General features: G+C 36.8%; 2 protein-coding genes and 1 pseudogene across 2 annotated transcripts; all 3 read left to right on the top strand.

Moving 5' to 3' along the window:
• Nucleotides 1–2,262: 2,262 nt before the first annotated feature.
• Nucleotides 2,263–7,131, top strand: LOC120010962 (annotated as a pseudogene).
• A 3,885-nt stretch (nucleotides 7,132–11,016) lies between these two features.
• Nucleotides 11,017–14,151, top strand: LOC120010955 (serine carboxypeptidase 1-like). Its single transcript, XM_038861919.1, has 8 exons — nucleotides 11,017–11,401; nucleotides 11,686–11,793; nucleotides 11,891–12,165; nucleotides 12,276–12,527; nucleotides 12,824–12,930; nucleotides 13,017–13,109; nucleotides 13,321–13,426; nucleotides 14,005–14,151. The coding sequence occupies exons 1-8, from the start codon at nucleotides 11,017–11,019 to the stop codon at nucleotides 14,149–14,151; spliced, it is 1,473 nt and encodes a 490-aa protein (XP_038717847.1).
• Nucleotides 14,152–15,719: 1,568 nt separating this feature from the next.
• On the top strand, nucleotides 15,720–19,908 carry LOC120010946 (serine carboxypeptidase 1-like). The gene is made up of 10 exons (XM_038861908.1): nucleotides 15,720–15,972; nucleotides 16,587–16,673; nucleotides 16,926–17,252; nucleotides 17,559–17,666; nucleotides 17,763–18,037; nucleotides 18,148–18,399; nucleotides 18,592–18,698; nucleotides 18,784–18,876; nucleotides 19,034–19,139; nucleotides 19,762–19,908. The coding sequence occupies exons 1-10, from the start codon at nucleotides 15,720–15,722 to the stop codon at nucleotides 19,906–19,908; spliced, it is 1,755 nt and encodes a 584-aa protein (XP_038717836.1).
• Nucleotides 19,909–23,119: the final 3,211 nt, after the last annotated feature.

The raw sequence follows: 23,119 nt of genomic DNA, 5'->3' as shown, positions 1-23,119 counted from the left end.
ATTTGAACACTCCAGAGGTGCAAATGGCACTCCATACAAATAAGATAATATGGAGCGGCTGCAGGTACTCACCAGCCCGAGCATGTCCCAGTTTTGAGATATAATTCTACGAATATGACTTAACATATATTCTAATGTATGATTGAGCAGCAGAAAAATCACGAAATGGATTGATAGCCCAACAACTATCCTACCCATCATCAAGAACCTCATGACGGATGGCATGAGAATGTGGATATACAGGTATGAGAAACTTCAGCATAATGAAATTTGGACTAGAAAAATTTTACCTACTCTTCATTGAAGACTTAAATATATTCTGGCTACTACACATATCATCTAATCTAAATACAATGAAGAAGAATGTTATCATTTGGTAATTTATTGACAATATTAGGGATGAGTTCAGAAATGAGTCAACAAATATTTTAATAATCAGATATTACCTTTGCAGCGGAGATCTAGATGCTCGAGTGCCAATTACATCATCCAGGTATTCAATAGACAGCCTCAATCTTCCTATCAAGATTGCTTGGCATCCATGGAACATCAATAACAAGGTAGAAATATAATATCACCGACTCAATTTTCCTCTTTCTTGCTTTTTTTTGATCCTCCTCCCTCCACATCAGAACGGTGTGCCCCACAAAATGTCACTAACTACCACAAACTAGTTCAACTCCATGAAATTTGATTCTAACAGTAGTTTTTTTTATACGAGCCAGCTTGAACTGATACAGCAAACCTTGCATCAGTAGATAAATCACATGTCCTTTTGTTCAAATACTAGTGTATGAAGTTTTACAAAAAATTGAAGCCATGCTATCATGTAACTTAGAACCACTGGGTCTAATGTATTTATGGAGGTTAAGATTCCAGCATTGGAACTCTTTCACAGTGCATGCTCTGCGGAGCATATGCAACTGAGAGGAGGAAAACAATGTTCTGAAAATTGGAACAAAAAGAAAATAACTATGACTGGTTAGCCGAAGGCACGTAAATTCATAAGCTTTAAAGTAAAATTATACCTCATAGCAGAACATCCGGGTTTTTTTTTCCTGAGAAATAAAAGCAACAGTTCAAAGAGGTGTTATCCTTGTATCTTCTTCACTGAATTAGTGACATCAAATATTATAAACTTTGCATGGCAACAGGTTGGAGGGTATGTAGTTGCATATGAAGGGTTGACATTAGCTACAGTTAGAGGAGCAGGGCACATGGTTCCAAGAGATCAACCGGAACGTGCACTCACCATGTTTTCATCATTCCTTGAAGGAAGTCTCCCTCCTTCTGCACCATGACTCTACTGATATTCCACAAATAAAAATGCACGCGCGCAGCGGGCCCATTGACTTCATATTCAAAGCATATTTCCTGAATGTTTTTTCACTTGCTTCTACTCAATAAAGTCTCGTCTAATGTCAATCTATTAGCATTTTACAGTTGGATCAATGTCTCGAAAAGGATAGTGTTTTTTCTTTGTTACTGAACCTCGACGTATATGGTAGCATATGAAGAGGTTATATTTTCCCAGTGAAAGGGACAAAGCATAAGTTTCTAAGCCATCAACCAAAGCAGACATTACAATGACCTCACCAAATGCTTCAAAAAAATTCTCCCTCATTCTTCTCCAGGGCCCTTATCCAGGCTGATAATTGTCCCTCCAGAAGTTAGTTATGGAATTAGGAATGAAAATGAACCCCTTACTATTAAAAAACACCAAAATTGAACTATAATAAAAAAAAGAACATTAAGCACTAATTACAGCAAGAGGGAAAATAAAGTTGTGCTCACGATGGATTTTCTGAATGTTTTTTTCTCACTTATTTCTTCTACTCCACTTAAGCCTTCTCAGTTGTCAATCTATTGCATTTAATCACTGTTTTAAAATAGTAACATCTTTTCTTCACAACTGATAGGAGTATGTGGCGGCACTCGAGTTAAAAGAGCAGAGCATAGGTTTCCAAACTAACGATGACCTTATCAAATCTACCAAAATTTATATATGCAATTAGGGATGCAATTGAAACGCTTAATAATTAACTTGCCGAAGCCATACCTGGTTTGTTTTGCACCTCGTGAGCTTGGAACCGGAGGTACTACCCTTAACACTGATAAGAAAGCTTTGGTCACTCGGAGACTAACACGCCAACGGACAGACATTCTAGTAGCTTGACGCAACCAAGAAGATATCACTGAAACTAGGGTTTTCTTCTTTCAGCGTTTCAATCTTTTCAAATTTCAAAAACTGAAGTCAAGAGAATGAATCAGTCTTATTTCCGAGTTATCCACGCCATAAGGCGTGATTTGCACTTGAATCCTCGGTCGCCAAAATTACATATGAAGAATAAAAGGAATCGCCAACGGGCAATCTCATGTCTTTGCGAACGGGCTAACTGGGCTTCTCCAAGTTCTGGCCCAGCTTATTAACAAATAAACGAAACCTACAAGGCTATAGTACAGATTGGGCTCCGCTCATGTCCTCGTACCGGATTCTCAAGCTAGTTCAATATCTTCGTTTATTATTTTTTTAGTTAAAATCACTCATAAATCATTTTTTAGTGTTTTTTTTTGGTGTTATTGAGTATTTTGATCATTCTAATGTTGAATATAGAAGGTTTTCAAAAAAAAAAATCTTAAATCTTAAACCTAAATCCTAAACTCCAAATTCTAAACCCTAAATCCTAACTACTACATTAAACCATAAATCCTTAACCGTAACCCCAAAATCCTAAACATTAAACACTAAATTCTAATAACACAAAAAATAAAAACATTATTCGGAGGGATTTGGGTTGTAAGCCTATAATTACAACTAGTTACAGCCACACTAACTACAACCACACTTTTTTGTAGACTTAAAATGGATGACGTTAAGGTCGAGAGTTCGAACCAACAAAGAGTATTTCCTTGTTACATAAGTTTGCCCACTTTCGAGATGTGGTTAGGAGCCCTATTTCACCCACATGGGTTTCAACCCAATTTCATCTATCGTAAGCTTGATACGAACTGTTCTGATGGCCCGAAGCTTATGCCCACTCATCTGTTGAAACTCCAAACTCCAAAGGGCATGTTGCATTGGGTGGTTCTTCAATCACCAACAATAAAAACTATTGGTAATGGGTCAAAAAATATCGATCCAGCCCAATTTAACTAGAACAAGGGTATCCAAAACTTTCAGCCCTACAACTCCTTTTGCATGCCATCTTGCCTTGACATAGCCAAATCATGGGTATTTTGCGCAAATAGAGTTTCAAACTCTTCACCCACATCGTCTAAACTGCTAACTAATTCATATCTTGCTACTTGAACTCCCAACAGCTGTAAGATTCATCAATGGCCTATAAGTTACGAGGAGGAAGTAGGATGATATTACGTATACATGCACATTCACATACAGGAAAAGTTCATCTCGTTTCAACATCTGCGAGTCAAAATTGACCTAAAGAAGCACAATGTTTACACCAGACCCAAGGAATACTATTATGGTATATATATATAACAAAAGTTGTGGTTAAAATTGGTCCCTCTTAAACCAGAAGTTACTCAGAAGCCAGAACTTGTGTTTTAGGACTTCTTGTAAAACCTCGGGCGTTATTGTTCTGCCATCTTTTGTCCACTTCACATACCACAATTGATTAAGAATCGATCGCAGTCGAACAATCCTAAGAAAATTTTCAATATTTTTTGTTTCTAATCAGCACAAGCTGGTGATTTTCTTGTAATCAGGTCCGGCATATACAAAAGAAGAGAAAGTAATTAAATACTTCCAAAGCAATAAGCATCCGCCAAATACTACATTGTTAAGAAACCAAGGTACATTTTTGAATACCAGGCCAGCTGGTCAATGTCTCATTGAGTGTTGATTGTCACCAGCACATTGTTGAACTACTTGACCTTTAAAAAATCCCTGAAGAACCAAAAGACAAATCAAATAACTTTGTTATTGCCATACTATGTTGTTATAAATAGAATTATGAAGCGCAGTGCCATGGTAAGAGGGCATCAAGATGATGAAGCTAACCCTTAAACTCTCTACATGGCTACTATGCTATTCCTGCCTTGCAGCTTTTCTTATATGTTGCGAAGCCAACCAGGGTGAGACGCTATACAAATTTCTGGAATCCAAAAGATCAGAATATCGTTCTCTTGCACATCCTTGGCAAGAGTTACATGCCGCAAAAAACTACTCCAATGTGTACATTGGCCCTCAAGAAGGCTTGATGCAATTGGACAAGATTTATGCGTTGCCGGGGCAACCAATTGGTGTGGATTTTGAGCAGTATGCAGGCTATGTCACAGTAGATCCACAAGCGGGCAGAGCACTCTTTTATTACTTTGCTGAGTCCCCACAAAACTCTTCGACCAAGCCATTGGTTTTGTGGTTAAATGGAGGTATTAGGCTTTAATGACATTCTATCATCATTGTCCCTTTCATCATGCAGTTATGTCAAAATGCATAATTTAACTTTGTCAGTAACTATATTTACTGTATACTATGGTAACATATTTTACATGATGTGAACATCATTATCATGTAAAAGCATCGTAGATTTCATCTGTCTAACACATATTTCCAACTCCGTTGGCATGAGCCTTTTTCGAGTCTTTTAAAGAGGAATACTAATATATGCATATGTTGAAGGAAGTAGAGTTTCATAATCTGATAGCTTTGTCAATGGATGATACCTGGGATAACAGGACCTGGATGTTCTTCATTTGGGTATGGAGCAATGACTGAACTAGGGCCCTTCAGAGTAAATAGTGATGGCAAAACATTGTTCCGCAACGACTATGCATGGAACAACGGTAAGGAGAATTTTCTTATCTAGCATAGACTCCGAATTCATAATTTGTTCTAAAATATTAGAAAATCACACTCACTGTTTCTGTGATCAATGGCAGTGGCAAATGTAATATTCTTGGAATCACCAGCAGGGGTAGGCTTTTCTTATTCAAATACACGATCTGATTATAACCGCTCCGGAGATAAAACTACCGCAGCTGATGCCTATACCTTTCTTGTCAACTGGCTTGAAAGGTTCCCACAATACAAATCCCGAGATTTTTACATTACAGGAGAGAGCTATGCTGGTCATTATGTGCCTCAGCTTGCGTATACCATTATGCTCAACAACAAATACACGCAACAAACTGTCATTAATCTCAAAGGCATTGCTGGATGTTCATAAAAAGTTTGAATAGACATCTTCTTTGCTTAAAAATTTACATATGAAAGGCAAAAGTAATTATTGTCTTATCAGTCCTAACTAGGATGATATGTATGCAGATCGGAAATGCATGGATTGATGATTATACGAACATCAAAGGGATCTTTGATCATTGGTGGACACATGCCTTGATCTCAGATCAAACCATTGAAGCCATCCATCAATATTGTGATTTTGCAGGAGAAGTATATTCAGATGAATGTATGTACTATACAAAAAAGGCCTCAAATGAGAGGGGACAAATTGATACCCTCAATATTTATGCTCCACTTTGCCTTAAACCTTCATCGAAGAAAGGCTCAACCGGTTCTGTAAGTGTTCCAAGATTTCGATACATTTAGTACTTTCTTAAAGTAGTTGCAATCTTAAATTTGTCTTCCTCTTAGAAACCAATACTAACATCAGTAAGTTTTGATTCTAGAATCTTGAGCTGCAAGACGTTCGTATAGCTTTTTATTAACACCTACAAGGTCCAATTAGTCTAAGATATTTCTTTTAAATAGGTCCATGATAATGATCCTTGTTCAGACTTCTACGTCGAGTCTTATTTGAACACTCCAGAGGTGCAAATGGCACTCCACACAAATAAGATAACATGGAGCGGCTGCAGGTACTCACCAGTTCGAGCATGTCCCAATTTTGAGATATAATTATACGAATATGACTTACATATATTCTAATGTATGATTGAGCAGCGGAAAAATCACGAAATGGATTGATAGTCCAACAACTATCCTACCCATCATTAAGAACCTCATGAGGGATGGCATGAGAGTGTGGATATATAGGTATGATAAACTTAAATAAATTATGACTACTAAACATATCATCTAATCTAAATACAATGAAGAAGAATGTTATCATTTGGTAATTTATTGACAATATTAGGGCAGAGTTCAGAAATGAGTCAACAAATGTTTTAACAATCGGATATTACCTTTGCAGCGGAGATCTAGATGCTCAAGTGCCAATTACATCATCCAGGTATTCAATAGACAGCCTCAATCTTCCTATCAAGACTGCTTGGCATCCTTGGAACATCAATAACGAGGTAGTAATATAATATCACTGACTCAATTTTCCTCTTTCTTGCTTGCTTTTGATCCCCTCCCTCCACATCAGAACAGTGTGCCCCAAAAAATGACAATAACTACCACAAGTTAGTTCAACTCCACGAATTTTGATTCGAACAGTAGTTTTTTATATGAGCTAGCTTGAGCTGATACAGAAAACCATGCATCTGTAGACACGTCACATGTCCTTTTGTTCAAAGACTAGTGTATGAAGTTTTACAAAAAATTGAAGCCATGCTATCATCTAACTCAGAACCACTGGGTCTAATGTATTCATGGAGATTAAGATTCCAGCATTGGAACTCTTTTACAGTGTATTCACTGCAGAGGCATATGCAATTGAGACGAGAAAAACCATGCTCTAAAAATTGGAACAAAAAGAAAATAACTATGACGGGTTAGCCAAAGGCATGTGAATTCATAAGCTTTCTAAAGTAAAATTATTCCTCACAGCAGAACAACAAATTTTTATTTTATTTTTGAGTAAGGAAAATAAAAACTAAATTTAGAAATAAAAGCAACAGCTCGAAGAGGTGTTATCCCTATATCTTCTTCACTGGATTAGTGACATGAAATATTATAAACTTTGCATGGCAACAGGTTGGAGGGTATGTAGTTGCATATGAAGGGTTGACGCTAGCTACAGTTAGAGGAGCAGGGCTCATGGTTCCAAGAGATCAACCGGAACGTGCACTCACCATGTTTTCATCATTCCTTGAAGGAAGTCTCCCTCTTTCTGCACCATGACTCTACTGATATTCCCCAAATAAAAAACGCACGCGCGCAGCATGCCCATTGATTTCATATTCAAAGCATATTTTCTAAATGTTTTTTCACTTGCTTCTACTCAATAAAGTCTTGTCTAATGTCTATCTCTCAGCATTTTACAGTTGGATCAATGTCTCAAAAAAGGGTAATTTTTGTTCTTTCTTACTGACCCCTGAATGTATGTGGTAGCGCGTTAAGAGGTTACATTTTCCCAATGAAAGGAGCAAAGCATAAGTTTCCAAGCCACCAACCAAAGCAGACACTACAATGACCTTTCCAAATGCTTCAAAAAAGTTCTCTCTCATCCTTCTCTCCAAGGCCTTTATCCAGGCCTGATAATAGTCCCCCGAAAGTTAGTTATGCAATTAGGAATGAGAATGAAACCCTTACTATTAAAAAACACCAAAAGTGAACTATAATGAAAAAAAGCAAATTTATTACTAATTACAGCAAGAGAGACAAAAAAGTAGATTAAGCATTACAAAGAAACCCTTAAGAATATTCCAGCGACTAGATGCTACCCCATCCATATATATATATATATATATATATATATATAGTTATATATATTTATATTTATATTTATATATGTGCAATCTTTTAAAAACTAATTTGAATGATTATGGTTCACAATCTTGTTTAATTAATTGAGTCCTGGTATATGCATGTTTTGGAGAGAATATGCAAGTTTTGACTGGGAACTAGAAATAGAAGATACCGTTGTTTGGTTATCTTCCAGAGTCAAAATAATGTCAAAGACCATATATTATGAGAAATTATCACAAAAATTTGCAAATGCACTGAAACAGTGGCAATTGTTGTGGAGAAAAGCTCGTATAATTATCCTGGAAAAAGCATCCTGAAGTAGCTCAAACAACTTAGTAGAAATTGCTTAAAACATCATTCCATTAATTGTATAAATTATAAAATCACCTTAAAATGTGTTAAAGCAGCTGAATTTTGTGCCCCCAAGAGCTAGTGAAATTTGATGGATAAGCCACTTGGAGCCCTTTGGGAAATTTCCTGTGCTGTAACATAAGCCCTGTAACTGCTCCAGGATTAAACGACATACCCTTCTATCAGCTGTTTCATCACTTGGAGCCAAGCCAGTAATAGTGGGTTCATAATAAATTGTTTTCTAATGAACTTTCTTGTCATCAGATTGGACTATTATTAAATAGAATTTGAAGTCTCCATAAGAATCTCCTAATCAGGAGGAACATATAGCATACACAACACAGAAAAATATGTTCAAAAGATACAAACAAATAAAAATTTGTAGGTAGAGGTTGGTGATTTTTGTTATCATCAGGTTTGACTGCTATTAAACAAAATTTAATTAAAGTTCCATAAGAATCTCCTAATCAATAAATATACTGTAGAGTGTAGACAAAACAAATAAATTTGTTCAAGAGATACAAATAAAAAAATATATATACTTCCAAAGCAAGACCATATCCCAACTATTACCTTTCTAAGAAACCAAATTACATATTTATAATACCTGGCCGGTTGGACTGTAAGTTTCATAGATTGTCGCAGGTGCATTGCTGGATTACTTGTCCTTCCAAAATCCCTGAAGAACCAAAAGAAAAAGTAAATGATCACCTTGCTATTGCCTACCACCGTTGTTAATAATTAACTTGTGGAATTCATACGTGGTTTGTTTTGCACCTCGTGAGCTTGGAGCTTGAGGTACTACCTTGACCCTGATAAGAAATATTTGGTCACCCGGAGACGAACACGGCAACGGACAGACATTTCCAGTAGCTTGACGCAGCCAAGAAGATATCACTGAAACTAGGTTTTCTCTTTCAGCGTTCAATCTTCTCAAATTTCAAAAACAGAAGTCAAGACTCAAGAGAATAAATCAGAGTTCTCAAATTTCAAAAACAGAAGTCAAGACTCAAGAGAATAAATCAGAGTCTGATTTCCGAGTTATCCACGCCATAAGGCGCAATTTGCACTCGAATCCTCACTCGCCAAAAATATGCATGTGAAGAATAAAAGGAACCGCCAACAGGCAATCTTCCCGTCTTTGCGGACGAGCCAGGTCTAACTGGGCTTCTCCAAGTTCTAGCCCTACTTACTAATAAATAAACGGAACCTAAAATAGATTGGGCTCCACTCATTGCAGATAATCAGATATGTCCTTTTCTCAAACTTTTATATTTATTTTTTTTAAGCATTTACCCACCGCACGGGTATCGACTTGATCTAAAACGCCTATCATCATAGTTCGAGCTGTGATAATCCGGTCTAATTTAAAACTGGCTCAGAGATCATAAAATAACCATTGGACTAGGGCTTTCCCAGTCAAAAAAAAATCTCAAGCTTGTTCAATAACTTCGTTTATCACTGCAGACTCAGTTTCCTAGTTTGTTGGGTTGGCTGAAAACAACCAATCACTGACCCTTTTTTATTAGAAACATTTCAAACTGGTACTTTTAAGAAGACTTTTGGACATCTAGGTCCACTCAAAAAACACATGGACACATAAGTACCCATGAAAATGTCAATTACATCACTATCCTCGCTATATATAATTCATTGGAAAATATCGACGGTTCGTTACATCACTATCGTCGTTAGACTCCCCTCATCGAGACGCACAATACTCAGTCACATTCCGTCCAAAATGGCCAACGAAAAGGGAGACCAGAAGTTGTCTCGTTTTGCTCGCGTAATGTTATTGTTCATGATTATGTTATTGTTTCAAACAAAAACATAGACATTAAAAAGTCCATCTACGTCATATAATGCTAATATTTTGATTGTATAATTTTACAGTTTCAAAAAATAGAGGATTAAAAAAATAGGTCAAAATTATATGACATTTGCTACAAAAGAAATTGGATGGCAAGCCCAATTTGACAAGTAGTAACTTGAACGGGTGTTCTATAGACATTCTGGCCATCCTATTTATGAGTGCAAAATAAATTGAACCAGACAAATCTATTAAAAACACACCACAGATAAATCTATTCAAAACACACCAATGTCCGAAGCTCAAGCACTATTGTGGACATCGTATTGTTAATGGCAACCATGGAGTAATAACTCAGTTGTTTATTTCTGGACTAAAGATGGATGACGCTAAGATCGAGAGTTTGAACCAACTAAGAGTATTTCCTTGTTACATGAGCCAGCCCCTACAATTCCTTGTGCACGCCATGGCCAAATCCAAGGTATTTTGCGCAAATTGAGTTTCAAACTCTTCACCCACATCGTCTAAACTGCTAACCAATTCATAGCTTGCTACTTGAACTCCCAACAACTGTAAGATTCATCAATGGCCTACAAGTTTCGAGGAGGAAGTAAGATGATATTACGTGTGTGTGTGTGTATATATATATATGCACATTCGCATACAAGAAAAGTTCATCTTGTTTCAACGTCTGCGAGTCAAAATTGACCTAAAGAAGCATAATGTTTACACCAGACCTAAGGAATAATATTATGGTATATATATATAACAAAAGTTGCGGTTACAATTGGTCCCTCATAAACCAAAATGTACCCAGAAGCCAGAACTTGTGTTTTAGGGTTTCTTGTAAAACCTCGGGCGTTATTGTTCTTCCATCTTTTGTCCGCTTCACATACTACAATTCATTAAGAATCGATCGCCGTAGAACAATCCTAAGAGAATTTTCTTGTGATCAGGTCCGGCAAAGACAAAAGAAGAAAAAGTAATTAAATACTTCCAAAGAAATAAACATCCGGCAAATACTACATTGTTAAGAAACCAAGGTAAATTTTTTAATACTTGGCAAGCTGGTCAATGTCTCATTGATTGTTGATTGTCACCAGCACATTGCTGAACTACTTGGCCTTTAAAAAATCCCTGAAGAGCCAAAAGACAAGTCAAATAACTTTGTTATTGCCATACTATGTTGTTATAAATAGAATTATGAAGTGCAATGCCATGATAAGAGGGCAACAAGATGATGAAGCTAACCCTTAAACTTTCAACATGGCTACTCTGCTATTCCTGCCTTGCAGCTTTTCTTATATGTTGTGAAGCCAACCAGGGTGAGACGCTATACAAATTTCTGGAATCCAAAAGATCAGAATATCCGCCTCTTGCACATCCTTGGCAAGAGTTACATGCCGCAAAAAACTACTCCAATGTGTACATTGGCCCTCAAGAAGGCTTGATGCAATTGGACAAGATTTATGCGTTGCCTGGGCAACCAATTGGTGTGGATTTTGAGCAGTATGCAGGCTATGTCACAGTAGATCCACAAGCAGGCAGATCACTTTTTTATTACTTTGCTGAGTCCCCACAAAACTCTTCGACGAAGCCATTGGTTTTGTGGTTAAATGGAGGTAATAGGCTTTAATGACATTCTATCATCATGCAGTTATGTCAAAATGCATAATTGAACTTTCTCAGCAACTATATTTACTATATACTATGATCCGCAGAGTTTACATGATGTGAACATCATTATCATGTAAAAGCATCGTATATTTCATCATATTTTCCAACTCCATTGGCATGAGCCTTTTTCGAGTCTTTTAAACAGGAATACTAATATATGCATATGTTGAAAGGAAGTAGAGTTTCATAATCTGATAGCTTCGTCAATGGATGATACCTGGGATAACAGGACCTGGATGTTCTTCATTTGGGCTTGGAGCAATGACTGAACTAGGGCCTTTCAGAGTAAACAGTGACGGCAAAACATTGTTCCGCAACGACTATGCATGGAACAATGGTAAGGAGAATTTTCTTATCTAGCATAAACTTCGTGTTCGTAATTTGTTTCTACAATATTAGAAAATCAAACTCACTGATTGCGTGATCAATGGCAGTGGCAAATGTAATATTCTTGGAATCACCAGCAGGGGTAGGCTTTTCTTATTCAAATACACCATCTGATTATAACAGCACCGGAGATAAAAGTACCGCATATGATGCCTACACCTTTCTTGTCAACTGGCTTGAAAGGTTCCCACAATACAAAACCCGAGATTTTTACATAACAGGAGAAAGCTACGCTGGTCATTATGTGCCTCAGCTTGCGTATACCATTCTGCTCAACAACAAAAACACACAACGAACTGTCATTAATGTCAAAGGCATTGCTGTAAGTTCATAAAAAGTTTGAATAGACGTCTTCTTTGCTTAAAAATTTACATACGAAAGGCAAAAGTAATTATTGTCTTATCAGTCCTAACTAAGATGATATGTACGCAGATTGGAAATGCATGGATTGTTGATGATACGGACAGCAAGGGGCTCTTTGATCATTGGTGGACACATGCCTTGATCTCAGATCAAACCATTGAAGCCATCCACCAGTATTGTGATTTTGCGAAAGAAGTATATTCAAATGAATGTATGTACTATACAGAAAAGGCCTCAAATGAGACGGGAGACATTGATATTTACAATATCTATGCTCCACTTTGCCTTAAACCTTCATCGAAGAAAGGCTCAACCGGTTCTGTAAGTGTTCGAAAATTTCGATACATTTAGTACTTTCTTAAAGTTGTTGCAATCTTACCACTCCAAATACATAACACATGGTGCATTAAAATTACATGCTTCCTATGACATCCCATAGTTTCATACATGATGTGTTATTAATACTGGTTTCGAAGCCTCATTTGCAAAGTTTGTCTTCCTCTTAGCAACCAATACTAACATCAGCAAGTTTTGATTCTAGAATCCTGAGCTGGAAGACGTTCGTAGCTTTTTAACACCTACAAGTCCAATTAGTCTAAGATATTTCTTTTAAATAGGTCCATGATAATGATCCTTGTTCAGACTTCTACGTCGAGTCTTATTTGAACACTCCAGAGGTGCAAATGGCACTCCATACAAATAAGATAATATGGAGCGGCTGCAGGTACTCACCAGCCCGAGCATGTCCCAGTTTTGAGATATAATTCTACGAATATGACTTAACATATATTCTAATGTATGATTGAGCAGCAGAAAAATCACGAAATGGATTGATAGCCCAACAACTATCCTACCCATAATCAAGAACCTCATGACGGATGGCATGAGAGTGTGGATATACAGGTATGAGAAACTTCAGCATAATCAAATTTGGACTAGAGAAATTTTACCTACTCTTCATTGAAGACTTAAATATATTCTGGCTACTACACATATCATCTAATCTAAATACAATGAAGAAGAATGTTATCATTTGGTAATTTATTGACAATATTAGGGATGAGTTCAGAAATGAGTCAACAAATATTTTAACAATCGGATATTACCTTTGCAGCGGAGATCTAGATGCTCGAGTGCCAATTACATCATCCAGGTATTCAATAGACAGCCTCAATCTTCCTATCAAGATTGCTTGGCATCCATGGAACATCAATAACAAGGTAGAAATATAATATCACCGACTCAATTTTCTTCTTTCTTGCTTTTTTTGATCCTCCTCCCTCCACATCAGAACGGTGTGCCCCACAAAATGTCACTAACTACCACAAGCTAGCTCAACTCCATGAAATATGATTCTAACAGTAGTTTTTTTTATACGCGCCAGCTTGAACTGATACAGCAAACCTTGCATCAGTAGACAAATCACATGTCCTTTTGTTCAAAGACTAGTGTATGAAGTTTTACAAAAAATTGAAGCCATGCTATCATGTAGCTCAGAACCACTGGGTTTAATGTATTTATGGAGGTTAAGATTCCAGCATTGGAACTCTTTCACAGTGCATGCTCTGCGGAGCATATGCAACTGAGAGGAGGAAAACAATGTTCTGAAAATTGGAACAAAAAGAAAATAACTATGACTGGTTAGCCAAAGGCATGTGAATTAGTAAAATTATACCTCACAGCAGAACATCCTTTTTTTTTTCTGAGAAATAAAAGCAACAGTTCGAAGAGGTGTTATCCTTATATCTTCTTCATTGAATTAGTGACATCAAATATGATAAGCTTTGCATGGCAACAGGTTGGAGGGTATGTAGTTGCATATGAAGGGTTGACATTAGCTACAGTTAGAGGAGCAGGGCACATGGTTCCAAGAGATCAACCGGAACGTGCGCTCACCATGTTTTCATCATTCCTTGAAGGAAGTCTCCCTCCTTCTGCACCATGACTCTACTGATATTCCACAAATAAAAATGCACGCGCGCAGCGGGCCCATTGACTTCATATTCAAGCATATTTCCTAAATGTTTTTTCACTTGCTTCTACTCAATAAAGTCTCGTCTAATGTCAATCTATTAGCATTTTACAGTTGGATCAATGTCTCGAAAAGATAGTGTTTTTTCTTTGTTACTGAACCTCGACGTATATGGTAGCATATGAAGAGGTTATATTTTCCCAGTGAAAGGGACAAAGCATAAGTTTCTAAGCCATCAACCAAAGCAGACATTACAATGACCTCACCAAATGCTTCAAAAAAATTCTCCCTCATTCTTCTCCAGGGCCCTTATCCAGGCTGATAATTGTCCCTCCAGAAGTTAGTTATGGAATTAGGAATGAAAATGAACCCCTTACTATTAAAAAACACCAAAATTGAACTATAATGAAAAAAAGAACATTAAGCACTAATTACAGCAAGAGAGAAAATAAAGTTGTGTTCACAATGGATTTTCTGAAATTTTTTTTCTCACTTATTTCTTCACTCCACTTAAGCCTTCTCAGTTGTCAATCTATTGCATTTAATCACTGTTTTAAAATAGTAACATCTTTTCTTCGCAACTGATAGGAGTATGTAGCGGCACTCAAATGGGTTAAAAGGGCAGAGCATAGGTTTCCAAACTAACGATGACCTTATCAAATCTACCAAAATTTATATATGCAATTAGGGATGCAATTGAAATGCTTAATAATTAACTTGCCGAAGCCATACCTGGTTTGTTTTGCACCTCGTGAGCTTGGAACCGGAGGTACTACCCTTAACACTGATAAGAAAGCTTTGGTCACTCGGAGACTAACATGCCAACGGACAGATATTCCAGTAGCTTGACGCAACCAAGAAGATATCACTGAAACTAGGGTTTTCTTCTATCAGCGTTTCAATCTTTTCAAATTTCAAAAATTGAAGTCAAGAGAATGAATCAGTCTTATTTTCGAGTTATCCACGCCATGAGGCGCGATTTGCACTCGAATCCTCGCTCGCCAAAATTACATATGAAGAATAAGGAACCGCCAATGGGCAATCTACATGTCTTTGCGAACGGGCTAACTGGGCTTCTCCAAGTTCTGGCCCAGCTTATTAACAAATAAACGGAACCTACAAGGCTATAGTGCAGATTGGGCTCCGCTCATGTCCTCGTACCCGGATTCTCAAGCTTGTTCAATAACTTCGTTTATTACTTTTTTTTAGTTATCACTCATAAATCCTTTTTTTAGTGTTTTTTTTTCTTTTTTTGTTATTGTGTATTTTGATCATTCTAATATTGAATATAGAAGGTTTTCAAAAAAAAAAATCTTAAATCCTAAACCTAAACCTTAAACTCCAAATTCTAAACCTTAAATCCTAACTACTACATTAAACCATAAATCCTTAACCCTAACCCCAAAATCCTAAACATTAAACACTAAATTCTAATAACACAAAAAATAAAAACATTATTTGGAGGGATTTGGGTTGTAAGCCTATAATTACAACTAGTTACAGCCAAACTAACTACAACCACACTTTTTTGTAGACTTAAAATGGATGACGTTAAGGTCGAGAGTTCGAACCAACAAAGAGTATTTCCTTGTTACATGAGCTTGTCCACTTTCGAGATGTGGTTAGGAGCCCTATCTCACCCACATGGGTTTCAATCCAATTTCGTCTATCGTGAGCTTGTTACGAACTGTTCTGATGGCCCGAAGCTTATGCCCACTCATCTGTTGAAACTCCAAACTCCAAAGGGCATGTTGCATTGGGTGGTTCTTCAATTACCAAAAATAAAAACTATTGGTAATGGGCCAAAAAATATCGATCCAGCCCAATTTAACTAGAACAAGGGTATCCAAAAACTTTCCGCCCTACAACTCCTTGAGCATGCCATCTTGCCATGCGATAGCCAAATCATGGGTATTTTGCGCAAATAGAGTTTCAAACTCTTCACCCACATCGTCTAAACTGCTAACTAATTCATATCTTGCTACTTGAACTCCCAACAGCTGTAAGATTCATCAATGGCCTATAAGTTTCGAGGAGGAAGTAGGATGATATTACGTATACATGCACATTCACATACAAGAAAAGTTCATCTCGTTTCAACATCTACGAGTCAAAATTGACCTAAAGAAGCATAATGTTTACACCAGACCCAAGGAATACTATTATGGTATATATATATAACAAAAGTTGTGGTTAAAATTGGTCCCTCTTAAACAAGAAGTTACTCAGAAGCCAGAACTTGTGTTTTAGGACTTCTTGTAAAACCTCGGGCGTTATTGTTCTGCCATCTTTTGTCCACTTCACATACTACAATTGATTAAGAATCGATCGCAGTCGAACAATCCTAAGAAAATTTTCAATATTTTTTGTTTCTAATCAGCACAAGCTGGTGATTTTCTTGTAATCAGGTCCGGCAGATACAAAAGAAGAGAAAGTAATTAAATACTTCCAAAGCAATAAGCATCCGGCAAATACTACATTGTTAAGAAACCAAGGTACATTTTTGAATACCAGGCCAGCTGGTCAATGTCTCATTGAGTGTTGATTGTCACCAGCACATTGTTGAACTACTTGACCTTTAAAAAATCCCTGAAGAACCAAAAGACAAATCAAATAACTTTGTTATTGCCATACTATGTTGTTATAAATAGAATTATGAAGCGCAGTGCCATGGTAAGAGGGCATCAAGATGATGAAGCTAACCCTTAAACTCTCTACATGGCTACTATGCTATTCCTGCCTTGCAGCTTTTCTTATATGTTGCGAAGCCAACCAGGGTGAGACGCTATACAAATTTCTGGAATTCAAAAGATCAGAATATCGTTCTCTTGCACATCCTTGGCAAGAGTTACATGCCGCAAAAAACTACTCCAATGTGTACATTGGCCCTCAAGAAGGCTTGATGCAATTGAACAAGATTTATGCGTTGCCGGGGCAACCAATTGGTGTGGATTTTGAGCAGTATGCAGGCTATGTCACAGTAGATCCACAAGCGGGCAGAGCACTCTTTTATTACTTTGTTGAGTCCCCACAAAACTCTTCGACCAAGCCATTGGTTTTGTGGTTAAATGGAGGTATTAGGCTTTAATGACATTCTATCATCATTGTCCCTTTCATCATGCAGTTATGTCAAAATGCATAATTTAACTTTGTCAGCAACTATATTTACTGTATACTATGGTAACATATTTTACATGATGTGAACATCATTATCATGTAAAAGCATCGTAGATTTCATCTGTCTAACACATATTTCCAACTCCGTTGGCATGAGCCTTTTTCGAGTCTTTTAAAGAGGAATACTAATATATGCATATGTTGAAGGAAGTAGAGTTTCATAATCTGATAGCTTTGTCAATGGATGATACCTGGGATAACAGGACCTGGATGTTCTTCATTTGGGTATGGAGCAATGACTGAACTAGGGCCCTTCAGAGTAAATAGTGATGGCAAAACATTGTTCCGCAACGACTATGCATGGAACAACGGTAAGGAGAATTTTCTTATCTAGCATAGACTCCGAATTCATAATTTGTTCTAAAATATTAGAAAATCACACTCACTCTTTCTGTGATCAATGGCAGTGGCAAATGTAATATTCTTGGAATCACCAGCAGGGGTAGGCTTTTCTTATTCAAATACACGATCTGATTATAACCGCTCCGGAGATAAAACTACCGCAGCTGATGCCTATACCTTTCTTGTCAACTGGCTTGAAAGGTTCCCACAATACAAATCCCGAGATTTTTACATTACAGGAGAGAGCTATGCTGGTCATTATGTGCCTCAGCTTGCGTATACCATTATGCTCAACAACAAATACACGCAACAAACTGTCATTAATCTCAAAGGCATTGCTGTATGTTCATAAAAAGTTTGAATAGACATCTTCTTTGCTTAAAAATTTACATATGAAAGGCAAAAGTAATTATTGTCTTATCAGTCCTAACTAGGATGATATGTATGCAGATCGGAAATGCATGGATTGATGATTATACGAACATCAAAGGGATCTTTGATCATTGGTGGACACATGCCTTGATCTCAGATCAAACCATTGAAGCCATCCACCAGTATTGTGATTTTGCGAAAGAAGTATATTCAAATGAATGTATGTACTATACAGAAAAGGCCTCAAACGAGACGGGAGACATTGATATTTACAATATCTATGCTCCACTTTGCCTTAAACCTTCATCGAAGAAAGGCTCAACCGGTTCTGTAAGTGTTCCAAGATTTCGATACATTTAGTACTTTCTTAAAGTAGTTGCAATCTTAAATTTGTCTTCCTCTTAGAAACCAATACTAACATCAGTAAGTTTTGATTCTAGAATCTTGAGCTGCAAGACGTTCGTATAGCTTTTTATTAACACCTACAAGGTCCAATTAGTCTAAGATATTTCTTTTAAATAGGTCCATGATAATGATCCTTGTTCAGACTTCTACGTCGAGTCTTATTTGAACACTCCAGAGGTGCAAATGGCACTCCACACAAATAAGATAACATGGAGCGGCTGCAGGTACTCACCAGTTCGAGCATGTCCCAATTTTGAGATATAATTATACGAATATGACTTACATATATTCTAATGTATGATTGAGCAGCGGAAAAATCACGAAATGGATTGATAGTCCAACAACTATCCTACCCATCATTAAGAACCTCATGAGGGATGGCATGAGAGTGTGGATATATAGGTATGATAAACTTAAATAAATTATGACTACTAAACATATCATCTAATGTAAATACAATGAAGAAGAATGTTATCATTTGGTAATTTATTGACAATATTAGGGCAAAGTTCAGAAATGAGTCAACAAATGTTTTAACAATCGGATATTACCTTTGCAGCGGAGATCTAGATGCTCAAGTGCCAATTACATCATCCAGGTATTCAATAGACAGCCTCAATCTTCCTATCAAGACTGCTTGGCATCCTTGGAACATCAATAACGAGGTAGTAATATAATATCACTGACTCAATTTTCCTCTTTCTTGCTTTCTTTTGATCCCCTCCCTCCACATCAGAACAGTGTGCCCCAAAAAATGACAATAACTACCACAAGTTAGTTCAACTCCACGAATTTTGATTCGAACAGTAGTTTTTTATATGAGCTAGCTTGAGCTGATACAGAAAACCATGCATCTGTGGACACGTCACATGTCCTTTTGTTCAAAGACTAGTGTATGAAGTTTTACAAAAAATTGAAGCCATGCTATCATTTAACTCAGAACCACTGGGTCTAATGTATTCATGGAGATTAAGATTCCAGCATTGGAACTCTTTTACAGTGTATTCACTGCAGAGGCATATGCAATTGAGACGAGAAAAACCATGCTCTAAAAATTGGAACAAAAAGAAAATAACTATGACGGGTTAGCCAAAGGCATGTGAATTCATAAGCTTTCTAAAGTAAAATTATTCCTCACAGCAGAACAACAAATTTTTATTTTATTTTTGAGTAAGGAAAATAAAAACTAAATTTAGAAATAAAAGCAACAGCTCGAAGAGGTGTTATCCCTATATCTTCTTCACTGGATTAGTGACATGAAATATTATAAACTTTGCATGGCAACAGGTTGGAGGGTATGTAGTTGCATATGAAGGGTTGACGTTAGCTACAGTTAGAGGAGCAGGGCTCATGGTTCCAAGAGATCAACCGGAACGTGCACTCACCATGTTTTCATCATTCCTTAAAGGAAGTCTCCCTCTTTCTGCACCATGACTCTACTGATATTCCCCAAATAAAAAACGCACGCGCGCAGCATGCCCATTGATTTCATATTCAAAGCATATTTTCTAAATGTTTTTTCACTTGCTTCTACTCAATAAAGTCTTGTCTAATGTCTATCTCTCAGCATTTTACAGTTGGATCAATGTCTCAAAAAAGGGTAATTTTTGTTCTTTCTTACTGACCCCCGAATGTATGTGGTAGCGCGTTAAGAGGTTACATTTTCCCAATGAAAGGAGCAAAGCATAAGTTTCCAAGCCACCAACCAAAGCAGACACTACAATGACCTTTCCAAATGCTTCAAAAAAGTTCTCTCTCATCCTTCTCTCCAAGGCCTTTATCCAGGCCTGATAATAGTCCCCCGAAAGTTAGTTATGCAATTAGGAATGAGAATGAAACCCTTACTATTAAAAAACACCAAAAGTGAACTATAATGAGAAAAAGCAAATTTATTACTAATTACAGCAAGAGAGACAAAAAAGTAGATTAAGCATTACAAAGAAACCCTTAAGAATATTCCAGCGACTAGATGCTACCCCATCCATATATATATATATATATATATATATATATAGTTATATATATTTATATTTATATTTATATTTATATTTATATATGTGCAATCTTTTAAAAACTAATTTGAATGATTATGGTTCACAATCTTGTTTAATTAATTGAGTCCTGGTATATGCATGTTTTGGAGAGAATATGCAAGTTTTGACTGGGAACTAGAAATAGAAGATACCGTTGTTTGGTTATCTTCCAGAGTCAAAATAATGTCAAAGACCATATATTATGAGAAATTATCACAAAAATTTGCAAATGCACTGAAACAGTGGCAATTGTTGTGGAGAAAAGCTCGTATAATTATCCTGGAAAAAGCATCCTGAAGTAGCTCAAACAACTTAGTAGAAATTGCTTAAAACATCATTCCATTAATTGTATAAATTATAAAATCACCTTAAAATGTGTTAAAGCAGCTGAATTTTGTGCCCCCAAGAGCTAGTGAAATTTGATGGATAAGCCACTTGGAGCCCTTTGGGAAATTTCCTGTGCTGTAACATAAGCCCTGTAACTGCTCCAGGATTAAACGACATACCCTTCTATCAGCTGTTTAATCACTTGGAGCCAAGCCAGTAATAGTGGGTTCATAATAAATTGTTTTCTAATGAACTTTCTTGTCATCAGATTGGACTATTATTAAATAGAATTTGAAGTCTCCATAAGAATCTCCTAATCAGGAGGAACATATAGCATACACAACACAGAAAAATATGTTCAAAAGATACAAACAAATAAAAATTTGTAGGTAGAGGTTGGTGATTTTTGTTATCATCAGGTTTGACTGCTATTAAACAAAATTTAATTAAAGTTCCATAAGAATCTCCTAATCAATAAATATACTGTAGAGTGTAGACAAAACAAATAAATTTGTTCAAGAGATACAAATAAAAAAATATATATACTTCCAAAGCAAGACCATATCCCAACTATTACCTTTCTAAGAAACCAAATTACATATTTATAATACCTGGCCGGTTGGACTGTAAGTTTCATAGATTGTCGCAGGTGCATTGCTGGATTACTTGTCCTTCCAAAATCCCTGAAGAACCAAAAGAAAAAGTAAATGATCACCTTGCTATTGCCTACCACCGTTGTTAATAATTAACTTGTGGAATTCATACGTGGTTTGTTTTGCACCTCGTGAGCTTGGAGCTTGAGGTACTACCTTGACCCTGATAAGAAATATTTGGTCACCCGGAGACGAACACGGCAACGGACAGACATTTCCAGTAGCTTGACGCAGCCAAGAAGATATCACTGAAACTAGGTTTTCTCTTTCAGCGTTCAATCTTCTCAAATTTCAAAAACAGAAGTCAAGACTCAAGAGAATAAATCAGAGTCTGATTTCCGAGTTATCCACGCCATAAGGCGCAATTTGCACTCGAATCCTCACTCGCCAAAAATATGCATGTGAAGAATAAAAGGAACCGCCAACAGGCAATCTTCCCGTCTTTGCGGACGAGCCAGGTCTAACTGGGCTTCTCCAAGTTCTAGCCCTACTTACTAATAAATAAACGGAACCTAAAATAGATTGGGCTCCACTCATTGCAGATAATCAGATATGTCCTTTTCTCAAACTTTTATATTTATTTTTTTTAAGCATTTACCCACCGCACGAGTATCGACCTGATCTAAAACGCCTATCATCATAGTTCGAGCTGTGATAATCCGGTCTAATTTAAAACTGGCTCAGAGATCATAAAATAACCATTGGACTAGGGCTTTCCCAGTCAAAAAAAAATCTCAAGCTTGTTCAATAACTTCGTTTATCACTGCAGACCCAGTTTCCTAGTTTGTTGGGTTGGCTGAAAACAACCAATCACTGACCCTTTTTTTATTAGAAACATTTCAGACTGGTACTTTTAAGAAGACTTTTGGACATCTAGGTCCACTCAAAAAACACATGGACACATAAGTACCCATGAAAATGTCAATTACATCACTATCCTCGCTATATATAATTCATTGGAAAATATCGACGGTTCGTTACATCACTATCGTCGTTAGACTCCCCTCATCGAGACGCACAATACTCAGTCACATTCCGTCCAAAATGGCCAACGAAAAGGGAGACCAGAAGTTGTCTCGTTTTGCTCGCGTAATGTTATTGTTCATGATTATGTTATTGTTTCAAACAAAAACATAGACATTAAAAAGTCCATCTACGTCATATAATGCTAATATTTTGATTGTATAATTTTACAGTTTCAAAAAATAGAGGATTAAAAAAATAGGTCAAAATTATATGACATTTGCTACAAAAGAAATTGGATGGCAAGCCCAATTTGACAAGTAGTAACTTGAACGGGTGTTCTATAGACATTCTGGCCATCCTATTTATGAGTGCAAAATAAATTGAACCAGACAAATCTATTAAAAACACACCACAGATAAATCTATTCAAAACACACCAATGTCCGAAGCTCAAGCACTATTGTGGACATCGTATTGTTAATGGCAACCATGGAGTAATAACTCAGTTGTTTATTTCTGGACTAAAGATGGATGACGCTAAGATCGAGAGTTTGAACCAACTAAGAGTATTTCCTTGTTACATGAGCCAGCCCCTACAATTCCTTGTGCACGCCATGGCCAAATCCAAGGTATTTTGCGCAAATTGAGTTTCAAACTCTTCACCCAC

Source organism: Tripterygium wilfordii, chromosome 2, assembly GCF_013401445.1.
Source record: "Tripterygium wilfordii isolate XIE 37 chromosome 2, ASM1340144v1, whole genome shotgun sequence".
Lineage (NCBI taxonomy): Eukaryota > Viridiplantae > Streptophyta > Magnoliopsida > Celastrales > Celastraceae > Tripterygium > Tripterygium wilfordii.
This window is presented reverse-complemented; position numbering and strand designations above follow the sequence as displayed.